Source organism: Chionomys nivalis, chromosome 4 (genome assembly GCF_950005125.1).
Source record: "Chionomys nivalis chromosome 4, mChiNiv1.1, whole genome shotgun sequence".
NCBI classification, from domain to species: Eukaryota; Metazoa; Chordata; class Mammalia; order Rodentia; family Cricetidae; genus Chionomys; species Chionomys nivalis.
In genome coordinates this window covers 91,822,996-91,842,633 of record NC_080089.1, presented here as the reverse complement: position 1 = coordinate 91,842,633, position 19,638 = coordinate 91,822,996, and the positions used below count along the sequence as shown (strand labels likewise).

Sequence of the window (19,638 nt, the reverse complement as noted above, 5' to 3'; positions counted from 1 at the left end):
TTTCTTGGTCTTATTTGTTTTGAGCCCAGAAGCTCTTGTTGAACTTAGAGCTCACTGTTTTAGCTAGGCTGGCTGGCCAATGAACCCCAGAACCGGCCTGTTCCCACCTCTACCCAGTCCTGGGATTACAGCTGTGCACCCCTATGCCCAGCTTCTCTATGGGGGCTGGGGATCTGAACCCAGGACCTTGTGCTTACGCAGCAAGCACTTCATCCTCCAAGTCATCGCCACAGCCCTCAGTTTGTGATTTCCGCAACAGCCTCCTGAGGTAAACGTCATTATCATTCCCTTTGTACAGACAGGGAAGCTGAAACTCCAAGATGTGAAAGCTTTTCCAAGACCCAAATGTCACCTAATGTTCTCTTTCTATGGAGCACAATCCTATTTCTGAAACAACTAAAAAATCCCTTTCATTATGGTAATATCTCCAGGTAAGAGTCATTGCTGAATTAACAATGTTGAACTTTATTTTAAAGTGTTGTATGAATAAGCTAAAATATGTATAAATTTTAAAAAGGAGTTAGGCTAGTGGGAAATTTTTTTTACCAATAATTATATGTGATTATAAAAATTTTAGGCCATTAGAGGAAGACAAAGAATTTTCTTTGATGAATTTTCTTATTCTGTCTTGTGAAGAAAAAGTTACATGAAAAGGATAGAATTTAGATAAAGGTTTTGCTTGAAGGTCGGAGACTAGATTATTTGACCTCTGGTAGATGAAAATGCTTTTGGAAACTCAGCCACAGCCAGACTTTCCTCACAACTCATTACAGTGCCAGTGATGGCTTTGATTCCGCCTCTCAGGTCATCACGCTGGCCCTCATCCCAGTACTTCAGGCAGTCATGCCGAGCTCTAGCCCACGCTGAGGTTGTTTCCGGGGCAATAGTCTGTGAAAAGAGCACCATATGGCCCTGGGACACACATGACAGCCGAGTTCAAAGTACACAGGAGTCATGTTTATCATGAACTTCATGCTTCAGCCTTCTCTGCAGAACAGGGGCTCTTCTTTCTTCCCATGTCTGACCCAGGGAAGAGGCCTCCTGCCCAGGAATGGCAGCCAGCTGTGCTACATTGATGTTAAGAGAGGGAATCCATGAAATCAAAGCAGGGACTGTCCTCAAATCCAAACATGATCAAAACACAGTTTATCAAGTAAAGCCATATATTTACCACATGATCCTGATCATGTCTGCAGACTTCTAATTGTAGCAAATGTAGGAAATCCCTACACATAGCTCTTCTGTTCTAAGGTATGGGATCAAGTTAGAAATCGCTAAGGCAATGTCACTGTTAGGTTTTTCTCACCAACAAGCCTCTCCGCCGGGGCAACTAACCACCGATGACAGACCCTACCTTGATGGCAGATTCAAAGCTAGGGTTTGGAGAATAATTTTCTTCTACTCAGGGGATTAGCACATTGTTCTGAGTAACTTTCTCCAAGGCGTTTTGGGTCTTTGTAGAGAATGGTTGTTCAGTGAGGTCAGTAATGGATCACCTCAATTGCTTCTCTGTCTCTTGCCTGTTTCAGTATTTCTGAACACCCAGATCTGATGAATGAGAAGCCACTCGGGAGAAACAGGTTCATCTGTTGTGTGCTGAAGAAGCTTTGAGTGAGTTAGCTGAGCTCTGAGGAGCTAGCTGCTGGGCATGATGTGAACCAGGAGGCCTGTTTTCAGGATTCCTGACGTCACAAGCGGCTGTAGTGAATTGGTTCTGAGCATTCATAGGTTAAACATAACCAACACCCTGAAGCCCTATGCACGATTAGCAGAGGCAACTCCTTTTAGAAATAGCTACCCTGGCTATCTGCTCCATAAGCATGCACCAGTCTATGGACCAGACCGTGTTTTGTATACTGACTTATCCAACTTGCCTGCTGTGAAGAGGGCTCTTCCTTCAGACTCTCATCCGTGTCCACACCAACTCTGTTCAAAAACAAAAAGACAAAGAGAACAGAACCATAAGTGCTGTTGCTGAGGAGACGAGATCTGGACCGTCAATCAAATCCTCAGCTGACCTAAACACAACACCAATGTGAGCAAAGGTTTGTCAGGAATCCACGTGGCCTCCTCAGAAGCAAAACCCACAATCAACTGATCGTGGTGAGACCCTGCACAGTTGACCTCGGCCTGAGAACATGGGCTAGGAGGCACCATAAGAAAGACAGGATTTGAGGAGCAAACTCTCCCATAATCATGGTCCTTAGCCTGGAGCAGGGTTCTTTAATGCAGAGAAAATCAAGTTTTGTCTAGAGTCATGTGGGCAGTCCAGAGGGAGGGTCTAGGTTCTGGGGCTTAAAACTTACACAGCTTGGCCAGGGGATATTCTTTAATGAAATAATAGAAAACACAACTATGGAATGTTCTAAAGAGAGTCTTTAGAAAAGCAGAAATCACAAAAATTTTGTAAAGCTAGTAAATGCAACTAATCTATAGCAATAACAACAACAATAGAAAATCCTGTAATGTTTTAATTAAGCACATACCTCTAAAATGCCCTTTTCCTCTGTAAAATTTGTTTGCATGCTTTGATGTTTCCTTTATCTGATAATGATCTTATATTAGTGAGGATGGAAAGAAAAGGGACCCTTCCCCAGTTATACTGAAATTCTTGATAGCCAAGAGGAACTAAGGCATGCTTCCTTTTCCAGACTGGCTTGCTCCTTGCAGCACTGTTATGGTAATCCGCCAAATGCAAGATTCCTGATAAATTTCACTTCATGCAATTTCCATAAATAATGTGCAATGTACTGATCGCTACGCGTGCCTCCTTTCTGAATACATTGCGAAATTTCCATTTTGACTGGCATCCACGAGAACTGAGTTTTCATTTTCTAGAATTGCTTCTGGCTCTGTGTATCTCATACCTTGTTTTCCCTCCCCTCCCCCAGTACCCGCAGGCCTTGACTGCTAGGCGCCAAAGGCTCTGTTCACATTTAATACAGTCTTTGTGCTCAGTTTCTATTCGCTGCTCCTACCCCAGGTCGACCAGCAGTGACCTGCACACACAGAAGACTTGTACACACAGAAGTCACTGTGACTAGTATAGATATATCCCACTTACTGCAAATGTAATACATGCTCATCTCAGGGGCTCCTGGGTTGGGTCCCCCAAATGCCACAGCCTTCTGATCAGAGAAGAATGAGGGCAAATGGGGAGCCGTAGTAGCAGCAGCAGACAGAAACAGCAGTTCAGTCTGTGTTTAAAACATTCTCCTTTCCCAAATCTTACAGAAACACAAACCCTGGGAACACAGTGCTGGGGTTCTTCCCAGGGTCCTGGAGGAGCCAGAGCAAGCGAGGGGCTCTGCTGATTGCATTTCCTCTCCCATAGAGTGAGCCCCTTGGGTTGGGGGTGGGCTGCAAGTGTGGGAGGAAGTGCTTATGTCAGGCTCCCGCAGAGCCCCTGTGAAGGCTGCCTGCCTTTAGACTTTTAGTCTTTGCTTCAGCCTCTACCTCTCTCAAATGTCTCCTCAGCCGTCCTCCAGGCTTCTGGCTGGGAGTGATGGCAGAGGTAGAAATCCTCCCCAGAGCAGGGAGCTGGTCAAAGGACCACAGGCACAGTGAAGACGAGGAGGCCTGCTTAAAATAGCCAATGCCTGCAAACCAGAAGCCCCTGGGCACAGGGAGCCCCTCTGCTTGAGCAACCAAAAGGAACAGCCCTTTATTGTCTCAATCTGTGGCACTCAGACTGGTGGATAGGGCTCCGAGCGGACTAACATTTGATTCTCCCCAGTATAGTAGGCAAAGGTGTTTTAACGATTTCATTTATGAAGGAGAAAGGGGGACACAGACGTGGGGGTAAGAGGAAGGGTGGAAAAGGTAAGAGGGAGAAAGGGAGGACAGAAGAAAGGAAGTGGGGGAGGGCTGAGAGGGTAGAAGGTAATCGAGACACCCTCCCCTCAAGTCCAGTTCAGGCAGAGATCACGGGGCGTGACCAAAGGAGTTCCAGGTGTGGAGGTCCCAGCTGCCCTTTTCCCTGGGACTTGGATACCGCGATGGATTGGTGGAGCTGAGCCTTTCTACTCATGCAGGGAGTTCCTTTGAGGCCTCATTTCAACAGCATCAGTCCAGCCCCAGCCCCCCACCCCCGCCCCATTCCCCTTCTCCCTTTTGCCCCACCCTCAACCCCGTCCTACTGCTGGGCCCCTGGGTGGGCTGCGAATTGGACTGAAATCCCCGAGCATCGATTGGTGTGCCACTTTGGGGGGCCTTTTTTTCTAGTGCTTTGCTTCCAACACTGGAGAGAAGAGAATTGAAATTTCCTTAAGAAACCCAGCTCTTAAAGAGGCAGGACTGAGGTTTCTCACCAAAATTTCAGCATTTCTCCCCAGCCGCAATCAAAGTAGACACTTCTAATTCCCATTATTCCGGCAGCCAGATGGAACTGAGGAAGGATGGCAGGCGATTAAGGGCTCACTGGCTTCCTGTGGGCAACGCCCCTCAGAGACACCGCCCCTCCCCACCTCAGCCTATTTCCCTGCAGGAGGAGATCTGTTTCCGGCCAGGCTGCTGCTGGTCTTGGGCCTAAAGCAGGGAGGGATCTGAAGTGCTCTGGGTGTGGGGGGGTGGGTAGCTTGGGTGAACAGCAGGGGAGCAAACAGAAATGGCCCCACATGTATTTAGTTTGGAAGGTTTAAGGAAAATAAAATTTAGAAAAAAAATGGTAGTTAAATGCCATGAAGGGACAACATGAGAAACACCATTCACTCGAGACTTCGGATTAAAAAAAAATCTTGCTAAAATATGTTGCTTGGCTTGGCTTCCTGCCTCCTTAAACACGGGGGTCCTAGGTGTTCTCGACTTAACTGGGGGTGGGGGTGGGCTCAGCATCACCTTTGGTCCCATAAAACCTAATGCTTGTTACTTTAAAATGATTTCTGAGAGGTGTGTGAACCTCTTTATGACCACATTAAATGTTCCCTGAATACTATTATTTTTTTAATCTGTCAATTAGACTCCCTTGATTTCCTGGCTGCAACACTAACGTGTTAGCATATTTTCTCTGTGTCATGTCACCCACCACGGCCCCACTTTTTATTTCGTGGGACTAGTGGCCTGAAGATTAAATTGGACACATGTTTAGTTTTACTTTTATTACATACTAACAAATTTCAAACACCGTAGAAGGGTTTGCAGAAACAGTTCTTACCTCATCTCATACGCCCTCCGTTTTAACTCCCACATTTCCTCTAAGGGTGGCTTTCTGTGTTTTTCTTGATAGCCGTATGTAATAGTGGCTATTGATGTGCGTGGCACACTCACACAGCGTCCCCAGGGCTAAGCAAATGCTCTGGCTATGTCTGTATCACCCGCTCTTCTATTCAAGGCAGCAAACCGGAATGCGAAAGAGACATACTTTCGGGACAACCTTGCTTCCACTCACTTTTATGCATTAAAGATCACCTGTACCCTGTGGGTTTGGAGCGATTGTAGAAACAAGACATGATGTCACCCAGGCTTGTGATGCTACCTGTGTACACAGCAGCTCCCCAAGTGAAACCAAGGGTGAATGAGACGAAGTGGAGCTAAAGACCCCTCTCCCACTGTCAGGTCTCCCCTCTGCCACTCTGACCTACTGCCTCACGTCTGTTTGTTAACTGGACGTCATTCCTAGGCCAGTGCCTAACCTGTCTCTGAGTTCTGTGTTCTGCTTCACCCAAGCCTTTCTCATGACCTGACTTCTTTCCTCTAGTCTCCAGGGTTATGGTCTGGGCCACACTGGCTGCCACTGGGCATCTGTGATGTCCTGTCTTCTTTCTTGAGCTTTCAAACATTGTTCTTCTTTTCCTGTCATTTTTATGGTTCCCCTGCCCTGAGGCCTTCAGAGGTCTCAGATCTCCTCTCCTAAAAATTTCACCCTCCTTGGAAGAACTCCTCCAACTGTAGTTCCTGTGAACACCCGAGATCACCTTGCTTTGTGTATGTGACCCTGGCTTACCCCCTGTTCATCTGTGTGGCTGCACCGAGGTCGCTTGCAGGACAAGCTCGTGTTCTATAGTGTTTGCCCACTCTCACTGGAACCCACTCCAGGGCTACTCTTCAGCTGCTGAAGTATCAATGAAGCTCAGTTGTTAAGAGGAATGGTCTGAAGCCAGACTACCCAGGCTGGGAAGCATGGATCTACCTCTCAACCTGTATGGCCTGGACCATGTACAGGGTGGCTATTCAGTTTCTTCTCTAGTACAAAGGGAGCAATACTACAATACGACTTCACGGAGTGAACCAAGGACATAGAAAGCTCTTAACGCTATCAGCTACTGTTGCTCTTAGTTTTTATTAGTATCAGTAGTTTCTGTCCGTAGTCCCAGAGTTCAGACTTGATATGTTTGTTGCTTACCAGTGTCTCTAGACAAACCCTTAGGTTCTGCATTGAGGTATCCAACAATTAGAGCAACGGCCACATTGAGCCACATGACAGTGCACAGTAGGACGCCAGGGTATCAATTCTATCCATGTTTATATATGTATGTGTGCATAACTCACTGATGGAGTAGGAGAAAAGGAGGATAGCTAAAGAGAAAGGGAAGGAAGAAGGAAGAGCTAATCAGGAAGAAAACAAAGGAAGGTGAAATGGAAACACTAAAAAGGAAAAGACTACATCATAAAGAAAAGATGCAAGAGGCAGGTAAAGAGCCAGGGTACAGGTAGCCTTCCAAAAAGGAGGCCAAGAATGGATGTGCACACATCACAGAAGATCAAGTCTTTATCTGAAAATAGACAAAGAGACGGTAAAGGATTAAAAAATCAACTAGAAAGTATGGTTAAAATTTTATATGACATTTTGCATTCTTGATGTGCCTTTTAATTTGAAGCAAGTGGAGTGCTGCCTCTGTGGTATTCAAATGGAAATGAAAGTGAGTTCTGCACATATTCCCAGCTGTGCCCTCCAACATCTCACTCTGGGTTCCTCATTTACAGTGAGCATCCAGCTCCATTTTCAGAGCAAAATGCATCTCTTGTGGACCATAATGCAGCCTCCATTCTTGGGTGGATTTTATTAGACATAATAAAATCTCTGGATGCTCCCATACCCAACCGTAGCCAAATGAATGCTTCCAAGTTGGGTTTTTCTTAGCAGGAAAGCAATGGATGTGACTAACAAAAGGTTCACTTTTCCCATTAAAACTAACAATTCCTTGCTGATCCTTATCACTCAGCAGTTGTGGAGAGGCAGTGAAATGGTACTAGGCCTTAGTTTCGTTATGTGGCTTCCAATGGTCCTAGGAAGGCTTTTGATTCTTTTGAGCCTCCAGTGGATGGGCTGCATAGTGAAGGAGAAGAACCTATTTCCTCTCAGAATGGCATTTGATGTCACAGAGTGAAAAAGGACTTTTTCAGTAAGAGAAGAGTGACTTGATCCTGAACACATAAATACAGCTTGACAGGGGGGCAGTGCGAAAGACACCTGCTAGTGCTCGGGGACTACATGGGGACTATCATCTGCCAATGTACCCCACTGCTCCTCCCACATTCTTTGATTAAATGTTATTATAGTATGTACGACGGAAATTAATCCAGTCTAATAACTAAAGTACTGTAACCTCTTTTGGAGAAACAAGAAAGTAAACCAAATTTAAGTGGAAGAAGGCGCCGTGACCCTTTTCCCTTTTTAATTTCAGTATGACACAATAGCAGACTTTGGAGCATGGGTCTCAAATCTGACCTCTCTCATTTACTCCACTGGCATCTTTGAAAGTTTTCAAGTTTCACCTATTAGTATGGGGTGCATGTATGTGTGGGAGAGTGTACCACAACATGTAGAGGTCAGAGGACAACTTTGGGGAGCTCTTCTCTCTTTCCAACTTAGCATGGATTTTCAGAGTCAAACCTAGGCCAACAGGTTTCATAAAGCCACCTCCCTGGTCCCTCCAACATTTGTGTAACTTCTTTAAATCTTAATTTTCTCAACTGCAAATGGCAATAAGCATGGGTCCATTTTACAGGTCATTATACATATTCTAGATTGCTTTCTGTTGCTGTGATAAACACCATGGCCGAAGCAGCCTGGGGAGGAAAGGGTTTATGTGGATTACACTTTCTAGATTACAATCCCTCACTGAGGACAGCCAAAAGTAAGAACTCAAAGCAGGAACTTGGGGCAGAAACCATGGAGGAAGTCTGTTTGCTGGCTTGTTCTCTTCAGTTCATGCTCAGTCTGCTTTCTTCTACAACCCAGAATCACCTACCTAGAGTTGACACTGCCCATAGTGGGCCCACCCTGCCTGCATAATCAAGACAATTCCCAAAACACGTGATCATAGGCCAGTTTGATCGAGGTGTTTCTTCAATTGGGGCTCCCTCTTTCCATTCGGCTCTTGGTTGTGTCAAGTTCACAATAAAAACTAAGTGTGTTAAGTAGTTCAACAAGGAAAAAATCAGCTATATATATATATATATATATATATATATATATAGTATACAAAACATTGGCTGCCACCCAAGAAATAGCCATAGAATATTAGTTAATGTCATTCTTATTAGGGAGTAATTGATATACTTTAAATCAGGTGATAAATACATCTTAGGTTAAAACCAAGGGTGGATTTTCTATAAATGACATATGCTAAGATACAAAGGACAATAACAGGACTTCTGCCATCCACACAGAACTACAGTGCGGAGGAAGGATCATCACACACGGCAATGGGAACACACCAGTAAAGAACCTGACAGAGGGGCTGCGGGAGAGCTAAGTGTGCTTCTTAGAGGAGCTGGGTACTGAAAACTGAGAATGAGATTGATGGCAAAAGAAGAGGAGGCTGAGGGAGGGGACTTCTGAGCAAAAGCACAGCAGTATAAAGAAGGCGGGAATGTGGTGAATAGCTTGATTGCAGGCAGGGTTGCTTCTTTGACACTACAAAGTGTCTGGAGGCTGAATTCTAAAGACTCTCGAGTGCTATGCTTAGGATGGAGTATTAGAAAGATCCCTGGAGTTATGTGTTGTGAGTCCAGCAAGACTCCTGGAAGTGCAGGTCATTTACTGAACAGCATCAGTGGTCTAGCCGAGAATTCATTAGGATGTAATTTAAGATGCAGTTGAAGAGGTGATCTATCTCAGAGGTGTGGCTACGCACGGTGGGATGCAGAAGGGGCTCATGACAGGCTCATGTGGAGATGTCTCTGAACTTCTACTTAGGACACATGAAAGGGTTTTTTCCCTCCGATATTAAAGAGGGGGGTGTATAGGTCAGACTCTCCCCAAATGACGTCCAATTGGGAAGTGAAATTGAAACTCAGGGTCATAAGGTCAGAGCACTTCTGCCGCAATGGAACATGGCAAATCTCCAGATTACCAACTCGGGAGAAATGAACTCTTCACCTCCAGCTTTCTGCTCTTTGTCTGAAAGAGATGTTCGGACTGTCAAGTAAAGCACAAGGAATAAAGAACTCATGCTTCTTCAAACACAAGACCATAGACTGGAAATGCTCACTATGTGGCAAGTTCAGTATTTGAAGACAGTTTGGACATCTAACTTAAGGACTGTGGAAGTCTGTAAGGAAAGAGGCTCAAAAGATTGGTGGTTAGGCAAACTTGGAGGTGAGCAAACATTTTCTGGGAAGACATAATACACTGAATATGAAACATTCACTACACAGATCAGGGCCATGTTACAACCACATTTCAGTCTGGCTTGAATTCAGGAGAAGCAACAGTTCCCACCCACTGTGAAGCAAAAGATGATGGAGTGTAACAGCAACGTTGCTACAGTGAGGGTTTTGGTCAGTCACTGAGTAGGTAGCAGGACACTTCTGCTCATCGTTTCAGAGCACGAGTGTGGACTCCGGGGTGGCTCTCCTTCTGCAGGTGGGACATGAGGAAATATGCAAATGAAGCTGAAGATGCAGGAGGTTCCACAGTGTGCCATGAAGGATGCACAGTGACTGCGGTCCTTGCTCCCAGAGTGCACAAGTCTGAGGATGCTTCTTAGAGCAAAACTGCCTTCTTGGCACGGACCCATCTACAGAAACCCTTTGTTCTAGGTTACACTTCCCAAACCTTTGGACCTGACCTGTTATCAAACTGAACGTGACTGGACCCAGGGGTGATTCTGGCATTCCTGCCTTGCTGTCCTGAGCTGCCCACACGAATCTGCTTTTAACAGAGATTCTGGAATGGATTCCATAAAACACTGTCAAGCTGAGCAGGCAAAGGGAGTCTGGTCTGTTAGACTCTGCTGCTAGAGTTTACTGGAGATGCTCCAGGGCCGTTATCAAGAGGCATGCATCATTTTTACCACAATCCTGAAGACTACCTCATCAGAGCGCTTCTTTGCCTGATTCCAGACAAGGAGCTGGTATTCAGTTGCTTTCTCAGCATGATAGAGATACGAACGGCATCTGTCCCTGGTGGATTTGTGAGTATGGCCTACGTGGGGCCCAGCAAAGGCCTACTGAAGAAGTGCCTGGAAACTGGAGTTGTCCTCGTGCTGACTGTCGATGGCACTGTCTTTGTACCCATGCATTCTGGTTTGAAATCTCTGACCGAACATCTCACCTGGCCCTAAAGCAGGCTTTCTTTGCGACTTCTGATGCTACTGGAGGTTTGTGGACAATAGAGTTTGGGGGTATGAGGACTGAGAAAAGGAGGTGTGTTCTGCCTGCACAGCTACGCCATGTGGCAAGGGTTTAACCCCATCTGTCAACTTGGGAATACCATTGAGAGACGTATGAGATGCTAAAAATATTATGCTCTCTGAAAATTACACTTCAGTAAACAAGCGCCTGCCACAGATAGAAATACATCCCGTTCTTCACATTGAGCAAAACTTCCTTTAAGTTCCAAGTGTTTAGTTCTGCCAAGAGGTAAGCTAATTTCAAACAACAGCGAAGATCCGATAGAAACTGGATTAAGAATGATTATGCAGACTAATTTATTTTGACCTAAGCCACAAGTGCACTGACACCCTTTGGTGGGAAGACAGATGCTGAAGCTTAGCCAGGCAGCTGGCCTTTCTTTCCTAAGGCTTCTCTGTGGGTGCCCTGCCTGAGCAATTAGGGATTTATCAGAGCCAAATGCACATCCCCACAAAAACCATGCTTTCAAGTGGATTAGCTTGTTTAAAGTCTAGTGTGTTATCAGGTGGGGTGTCTTCTCAATGTCAGGCTGAACATGTTATATGGGAAAAGACATTTTACTGCTGAATATAAAGTAGTCACAGGCGCATGCTTTATGTGTTGGTATGAAATAGAAAGTGGTTGAAAATAAATCCTGGACTATTGGGCGTTTGTGGGGAAAAGTGGAAGTCCTAATACCTGGAGACTTCGTGGCTATCTCACAGTTAAGCAAAGAAATAGATGGCAATTCGGGAGGACATCGTTCCCTCCCCCTGAGCCACGCCTCGCTGCAGTGAACTGTGGCCGAGTCCTGGCTCTCCGGCAAGACCATGTTTGGGGCACAGTGTGGGTCTGGAGAGAGCTGAGAGTATCTTTGTGCTGCTGCTCTTGGGTGTTTTCCAGCTGCCCTGGAAGCCAGGGGAGGAGTTAGAATGTACATGCTCTTGCAGTACAAGGACCCTAGCCGTATGAAAATCTCCTGCAGAAATCGGGGGGACTTTGACAAAGGGGTCATAAAGGTGAAACGTATTTAGAGGATATAAAAGGTCCTCTTAGCACAATCTAAGAAAAAGCTGCTCCAATTAAAGCTAATGACAACCAGGAGTTATTTTTGTCCAATAATGCCTTAGAAAGAATCCTTAGAGGTAAGCAACAATGCTTTTAAGATTGATGGATGTTTAAGTACAATAAACACATAAAAGGTAAAATCATCCAACACAGAAGGTAAAATTCTTGTGATCTGTTTGATACACTCCATCCCAAATCAGATTTCCTATTTGTGGGTTAGGTTTTGAGAAAGTGCTATCTCCAACAAATCATGACCCTCTCTCAGAGCTAATGCCTTGCCTTTCTTAACAAAGAATGAGTTTTTCTGTGGCTCTTGGGAAATTTGGCTTATAAGGCAAGAACTGGGCAGAGGTAATTCTTGGGCTTGTAGTCACACAGGTAAAAGTGATTGGGTCAGAAGAACGTGAAAATAAAATCTCTAGCGAACTACAGTTATTGGTAGATGCTCCCACAGAGCACTGGAATAAGAGAGGCGGAGGATAAAACATGAAGTCAGAAACACAATACTACCTAACACGAAAAATCTCAAATAGGTGATATTCATGCATTATATGCAGTATACGAATCTGGGGAAGAAAACACGAAGTTATTGTAACACCATGTATTTTAGTCATTAAAACAAAAAAGGGAAGGGTTTGTAAGTAATTACTTTAAGTTCGTCATTACAACACACTTGCAGCTGGGCTCTATGGTAATTTTGTGCCAGTATATCTATAGTTACTGGTCACCCATCACCAGCATCCTGCAGATGCTGCAACGTTATGAACCATGTGGGCCTAAAACAAAAAATAGCCAAAGAAGATTGTTTCACCAACACTAATAAATCATTGAAATTGAAATTAAAACGGCTTTGGGATGAATAATAGCTGCCGAAACCAGTATTTAAGCCCATAATTAGAAGTAGATTGTGATCTATAATCTCAGCAAGTGAAAACTTATTTTCCTTTGAGCTGCTTAGCACTTTATAAGATCACATGGTGTTATTAATAATTAACACTCAGATTTATGACATATATATATACGCACATTCATAAGACACACACACATTCTTTAAATGAAAAAGGGTTTTCTGTAGCCCTAGAAGAATTAAGTCATAAACAGTTTTAATATATAACCTTACTTTTTGTTTAAACTGAACAAATATCTTGATTTTACAAAGGAAATTGACAGGAAGAGATAATGGATAAGTTAGGAAGCTGTTACTGTCATGACTCATCAAAAGACAAGAAAATAATTTCCATCTCTTGCTGAGTAGGATTAAAGTAAATCACTAGGGAAAAAAAGTAAATCAACAGAAACACAATATTTTCCTCTGGTTTAAACCAACTGCTGTTAAGCATGGTGTCATGTGAGAACTCACTGGCCTGACTTTGCTGAAGTGAAATTAAATGCTCAAATGCAAAACGTTGAGGAATGCATGCTCAGTGCTAGCGTAACATTGAAAAATGCACTTTGATATTAGAATTAATGGATTAAAATCAGGAAAGTGAATCAAGAACTGATGAGAAGGCTATTAGGGAGCTGTGTTAGAACAGACAAAGAAAGGAAAAGATGAGAGAGGAGGAAGGTGCTGTATCACACAGGCTTGCACATTATCACCATGACCACAGAAAATGCACAGCATGGGGACAGCATCAGCATCAATTTGGCAGGAAATGAAATAATGAGAGTTAAGTGGATGCTCATGGATAATGCATCATTCAGGCTTTTCAGCTGATGACTCTAGAAGATCATGGTGACAGCTTAAACAACTGGTGCATGCGAACTGACGTTTTAACTCACATACTCTACATCCTGAAGGTAAATACCTGTGTGTTAGGAGCTGTGCAGCCTAGTCTTGGGTCAGCACACAGCTACCTGTCCAGTGGGTTTCCTCAGGACAAGGCATTCGTGGAAATGGACTCTCACTTGGCAAGGATCAGTAGTCCACGGGACAGTGTAAGAATTTGCAAAATTCATGCAGCTTGCAGGCCCTTTTCTCTCTCATTATATTGGTGATTCTTTGGGTGGTTTTAATTTTACTTTGTCAGTCACACATGCAACAGCTGTAATTTTCCCTGGAGATTCTGTTCCTTTTCAAATATGTTCCCCAAAGATTCAACAGGGGGCTAATGTTTCTCAAATCTCTTATCTGGAATTACCAATTACAACTTCCAAACCTGGGAACTTTTCTGACTTAATGAGATAGTTATCTACATATGAGAAAACAACATTTGGAACAGTAACTATGTCTCACAGTTCTAGAGAAGAGATCAGGGCATGCATATACAGACTAGGGAGAAAACCTCAGGAGTACACATAGTACCAACTATTGAGAGTAAATGCCCCGGACACCAAACACAGAATCATGCTTTGGTATGCTCCAAGAGGAGAAAATTTAAAACAAAATGTGGGGTGGATAGAGCCAGCTTTGTCATACATAGGAGCTTCTATTGGTAGAAGAAGTATAGAGGGATGGGAAAGAGTGCCTTATCAGGGTCTGTCTTCTACAGAGAGATTGAGACGTGGCACCCTCTTGTAGAAAAAGGAACTGAATAAAAGCATAATTGTATACAAACATGAAAGAATTGTCTGGGTTTGAATATCGTTATCCTTAAAGCATTGTGCCCATGTCTATTACTTTTTAACTTTATAACCACAAGGAGCTGCCAGCTGACGTAAGTGTTGCAAGAGCAGGATGCGGCTGGTTCGATATTTAGTCAAGTCTGTAAAAATGCTGAGCTCTATGTCTAGAATAAGGTTGTGTAAGGGGCGGGAAGATGTATTTGGGGAAGTATAATGGGGAACAATGGGGCTTTCATAATGATCATGATGTATTCCTTAAATTGCGATCTATTTCTTAAGGTCAAAAATAGAAGCTGTTCATGCAACCCTGGTTTAAGTAGAAATAAAGACGGCCTGAGCTATTCGGGGCCACTTGAGTGCAATCCACTTGGTGGTCAGAATCTTTGCTTGCGTCGGTGCCCCTTCCTTGTCTCAGGACCTGAACCCAAGCTGAGGCTGGACCCTGGCACCTATGAGAGCCGAGACAATTTCTTCCTTCTTCCACGAATCCATTCATAGAATATTGGTGGGAAATAGATCAAGATCACTGTTGTTTTGCTAACTATTTTGGGAAATATGATTTTTTTTAGTGCATCTTTAAAGTAATTATGCTGGTTTGCACTAAACCTAGGATGACATCAATCATAAGGCATGCTGTTACTTTATGTACTTCCAAGAGAAAAGTGACTGTTGCTTATATTTGGTATACCATTCATTGTATGACAAACGTTTGCTTCAGAAATGTTAACTGTGAACACGTAAGTTTAGAATCAGTGACCTATACTTATAAAATATTCCAAATTCAGGGTTTACCAGCAATGCTTGCTTGTAAACATACTAGCCCTGTTTATTTCATGTAGGATGACTCTACTTACAGGTCATTGAGGGGGAAAGTCAAAAGAGATGACTTTATCAAACTATTCAGTGTATGATACAGGTTGAGGTAATTCATTTCCTTTCTTAATTCCTATTGGAAGTAATCCCCAAGTCACTGGGTAAGTAAGCCAGGCTCAGACTGAGGAGAGTGAGAAGTCCCTGGGGTCATGCAGGTGCTGAGTGAGCATCTGCACACCCCTGAGAAGGATAGCTCTGTGGGCATCCCTGGGATCCTGCTGTCTTACTCTGTCATGTTCCTGGGTGAAATAACCTTACTACCATTTTCACACATCACTATTGGGCCCTTGGGAACTCTTCTGACTTTTCCCATCTTCTTCTTTGCACCTATTCTTGCTCCTTAGACTCTAGAGCCTGTCAGATGTGGACAGCATCAATTGAGTTCTCTTACCCTTTGACTTTAGATCGGTCTGGCCAATAGCAAGCACTGACTGTTAGGACCCTGGAAAGGGAGAGCAAGTAAAGTTTTGGTGTTTATGCAAGGCCCACTTCTTGCTGGGTCACCAGTGTTGCCACCAAACCTCACTCAAGTCGATCAAAAGAGACAATAAAGATCAGGTGGATATTAATGAATGGAAATGAAAAGAGCAATAGAAGAAAAGCAACACAAAAATCAATAAGATAAAAGGTTGATGCTTTGAAAAGATAAACAAGAGTGGTAAACTTTTAGCTAAATGGCCAAAATAGAAAGGGAGAGAGAGAAGACAGTTAGATTAATAAAATTAGAAATGAAAGAGGAGACACTGCAGCAGATACCTGTGCAATTTAGAGGATCATACAAATACACAAAGAAAGTCTATGTTATAATACAGTGAAAAATCTAGAACTGAATAAATTTCCAGACACATATGACCCACCAAACTTAAACCTAGAGGATAGAAACAACTTAAAAGGAATACAGCAAGCAACCAAAGTAGTAGTGGAAATCTCCCAACAAAAAATACTGTCTATAACCAAATGGATACACTGCTGAATTCCACCAGTCCTTCAAATAAACATTAACTCCACTGCCTCTCAAACTATTCCATGAATTAGAAAGGGGAGGAATGCTATTAATCTCATTTTACAAAGCCGTTAGTACCCTGATACCAAACTAGAAAAACAGTTTTAAAAAATGAAAAGTATGAGCCAATCCCTTGATGAACAGCATTACAAAAATTTTAAATTAAATATTTGAAAACTGATTTCAAGAATACCCTTAGAAGGGGACTGGAGAGATGGCTCAGCTGTTAGAGCACTGCTTGCTCTTCCAGAGAATCCACATTCAATACTTAGTACCCACTTGGTTGCTTACAACTGTCTGTAACTCTGGTCCTAGGGGATTCGTCATTCTCTTCGGGCCTCTGTCATATGAGGCACACATGTGGTGCACAGATATCTGCATGCAATATATATATATATATATATATATATATATATATATAAATACAAAGTTCATTCATTATTACTAAAATTGGCTTACTTTCAGGGATATAAGAATGCTTCAATATATGCAGATCAATAAATATACCACATAAATATATGGACAGAAATTACACGGTCACCTCAATAGTTGTAATATAGTTGTTTTCTTTGGTAACATCTGACATCTCATTCCTGAAGAAACCAGGAAGGCAGCCTGAGGAGCTTACTTAATGCTCTAACAGAAGGCCTGGATTAAGTTTTTAGCACCACATGGAGGTTCACAGCCATCCATAACTCCAGTTGCAGGTCATTTAAGACTCTCTCTTCTGATTGCTATAGATACTAGGCACCCATGTGGTACATACACATACAATGCAGGCAAAAATATTCATACAGCTGTTGTGAAATATTCCTTTACACTGTGTGAAGATGTATCATTGTGATTGGTTTAATAAAGAGCTGCATGGCCAACAGCTAGGCAGGAGAGGTTAGGCGGGACTTCTGGGGACAAAGAAAGGGGAAAAGGTAGAGCTGCCACCCAGAAGCAGAGGAAGCAGGGCATGTAGGAGGAGAAGTAAAAGCCACAATCCATGTGGCAACACGTAGATTAATAGAATTCGGTTAATTTAAGTTACAAGAGCTAGTTAGAAACAAGCCTAAGCTAAGGACAAGCTTTCACAGTTAATAAGAAGTCTCCGTGTGGTTATTGGGGAACTGAGAGGCGGGACAGAGATTTAGATGATTTATTTTATTTTATTTTATGTAACAAAGACATACACATAAAATAAATAATATAAATTTCATTTTTTTAAAAAAACTAACAAGAATATACTTTATCACAGTAAAGGCTATGTAACCCAATCCAATAACAACAATGAACTAAATGAGGCAAAGCAGAAAAGTGTGTCCTCTAAATTCAGAAATGAGATGAAGATGCTTGTTTTCTCCGCTCTTTCTCAATATAGTCCCTGAAGTCTTATCTAGAGCAATGAGACAAGACAAAGAAAAATAAAGGATAAAAGTAGGATGGAAAAAGTTAAGTTATCCCAATTTGAGTCATAGGAGCCCGTACACAGGAGACACTGAAGACTGGACCAAAAACCTTTTTGATATGAGTAAACCTTTCAGCAAAACAACAGGACACACAATCATTAGGGCTTTCCTGTCTAACAAAAACAAAGATGCCAAGAAAAAAGTCAGGAAAACACCCACACTCAAGATAAACAAAAAACGTAGGGATGAATCTAACAGAGGGAGTGACGGACTTCCACAACAACACTCTCAAAACACCAAGAGGGGAAACGGTTGAAGAGGATACTGGAGGGTTGAAGAGGACACTGGAGGGTTGAAGAGGACACTGGAGGGTTGAAGAGGACACTGGAGGACTGAAGAGGACACTGGAGGACTGAAGAGGACACTGGAGGGCTGAAGAGGACACTAAAGAGAGGCACTGTTTGCTTAGGCTGACCACCCAAACTCTATTTTCAGGACCAGAACTCACATAAAAGGGAAGGAGAAGAACCAACTCCACAGAGTCATCCTCTGGCTTCCACACACACAAATATAGAAAGACTTCATATACTCAGGGGTTGGCAGAAACAACATGAAGAAAATGGCTGTATTGCTGAAAGCAATCTACACATTCAATACAATGCCTACCAAAATTGCAGTGACATTTCCCAGACCTAGATATGCATAGGGAAGTCCAGTGACACTGCATAACCAAGGCACTCCTGAACAAAAGAAGCAGCGTTGGAGGTCTCTCAAGGCAGGGTCCATGCTGTGTTACCGTCGCAGTCACAGAAGCAGCATGGTACTGGCATAAAAACAGACATGCAGATCAGTGAAACTGAATAGAGGACTAAGACTCAAACCCACACAGCTACAACCATCTGAGTTTTAATAAAGGTTTCAAAACATACAGTGGAGAAAACACAGCCTGTTTAACAAATGGTGTTAGGGAAACTGGACAGCTATACGCAGATGAATGAAGCTGGATTCCCATAGTTTGCCCTGTACTGAAAAATTTAAATGCATCAAAGGCCTTAATGTAAGACTAGAAACTCTGAAACGGCTGGAGGAAAACATTTACGTAGGCATAACCAAGGACTTTCTACAAAGGACACCAATAGCCCAGGAAGCAATCGTAAACACTGGCAAGTGGGCTGACATGAAACTAAACAGTTTCTGTACAGCAAAGGAAGTGAGTGATGGAACATTCTACACAATGGAAGTACTTCTTTGCTAGCTATAACCAACAGAGAATTAACATTTAGAATATATAAAGAACACAAAAACTAAATAGTAAAAAAGGTCAAACAGCCCAGTCAATACATAGACTAACGCGTGGATAGTTCTCCAAATATGTACATATGGTCAATAAGCACAGGGAAAGAAAGTTCAGTATCCTTGGGCATCAGAAAAACACAAATTAAACAACACAGAGATCCCATATCAGTCCAGTAAGAATGGCTGTCATTTAAACAAACAACAAATACAAATGGGGCCAGTGAGATGGCTTAGTGAGGGTCCCAGTCTGCTCCCGGTTGATGCAATAAAACACTGACTCAGCCCAAATTGGGGTGGGAAGGATTTATTTAGTTTACAGGTTACAATTCATACTTGAGGGATCCAAGGCAGGAGCTAAAGCAGGAACTAAGGCAGGAGCTAAAGCACAGATCACAGAACACTGCTCACTGGCTTGATTCCGGACTCAAATTCTTATATAGACAATCCAGGCCGACCAGGGATGGTACTCAGTCTACAGTGGACTGGGCTCTCCTGCATAAATTATCAACCTACAAACTATCTGATAGACATGTCCATAGGTTGATCAGATCAAGGCAATTCTCCAACTGAGGTTTCCTCTTCCCAGGTGTATAAAGTTGATAAACAAGATTAGCCACCCATGGTGATAGGAGAGAATGGACTCCTGAAAGGCCTCCACATGAGTACATTGGCAAGGTCATGCCTGTACTCCCTCACACATCACACACACAAGCAGACACACACACTAATAATAATTAGAAAAATTATTTATTAAAATTTTAATAAAAGAAACAAAAACAAGTGCTTTTGAGGACGTGGAAGAGGGTAGGGATGTAATGTAGTCTAGTCATTTTGGAAAACATAATGAAGGTTTCCCCCAAAACAACAAAAAAGTATAACCAT

General features: G+C 43.0%; 1 protein-coding gene across 1 annotated transcript in view; it reads right to left on the bottom strand.

Moving 5' to 3' along the window:
* Slc9a9 (solute carrier family 9 member A9) overlaps positions 1-19,638 on the bottom strand; it is a 544,273-nt gene that overhangs the window by 105,407 nt on the left and 419,228 nt on the right. The window contains exon 13 of the mRNA XM_057767041.1: positions 1,875-1,926. Coding sequence (XP_057623024.1) covers positions 1,875-1,926 — 52 coding nt within the window. The remainder of the gene's footprint in view (positions 1-1,874; positions 1,927-19,638) is intronic.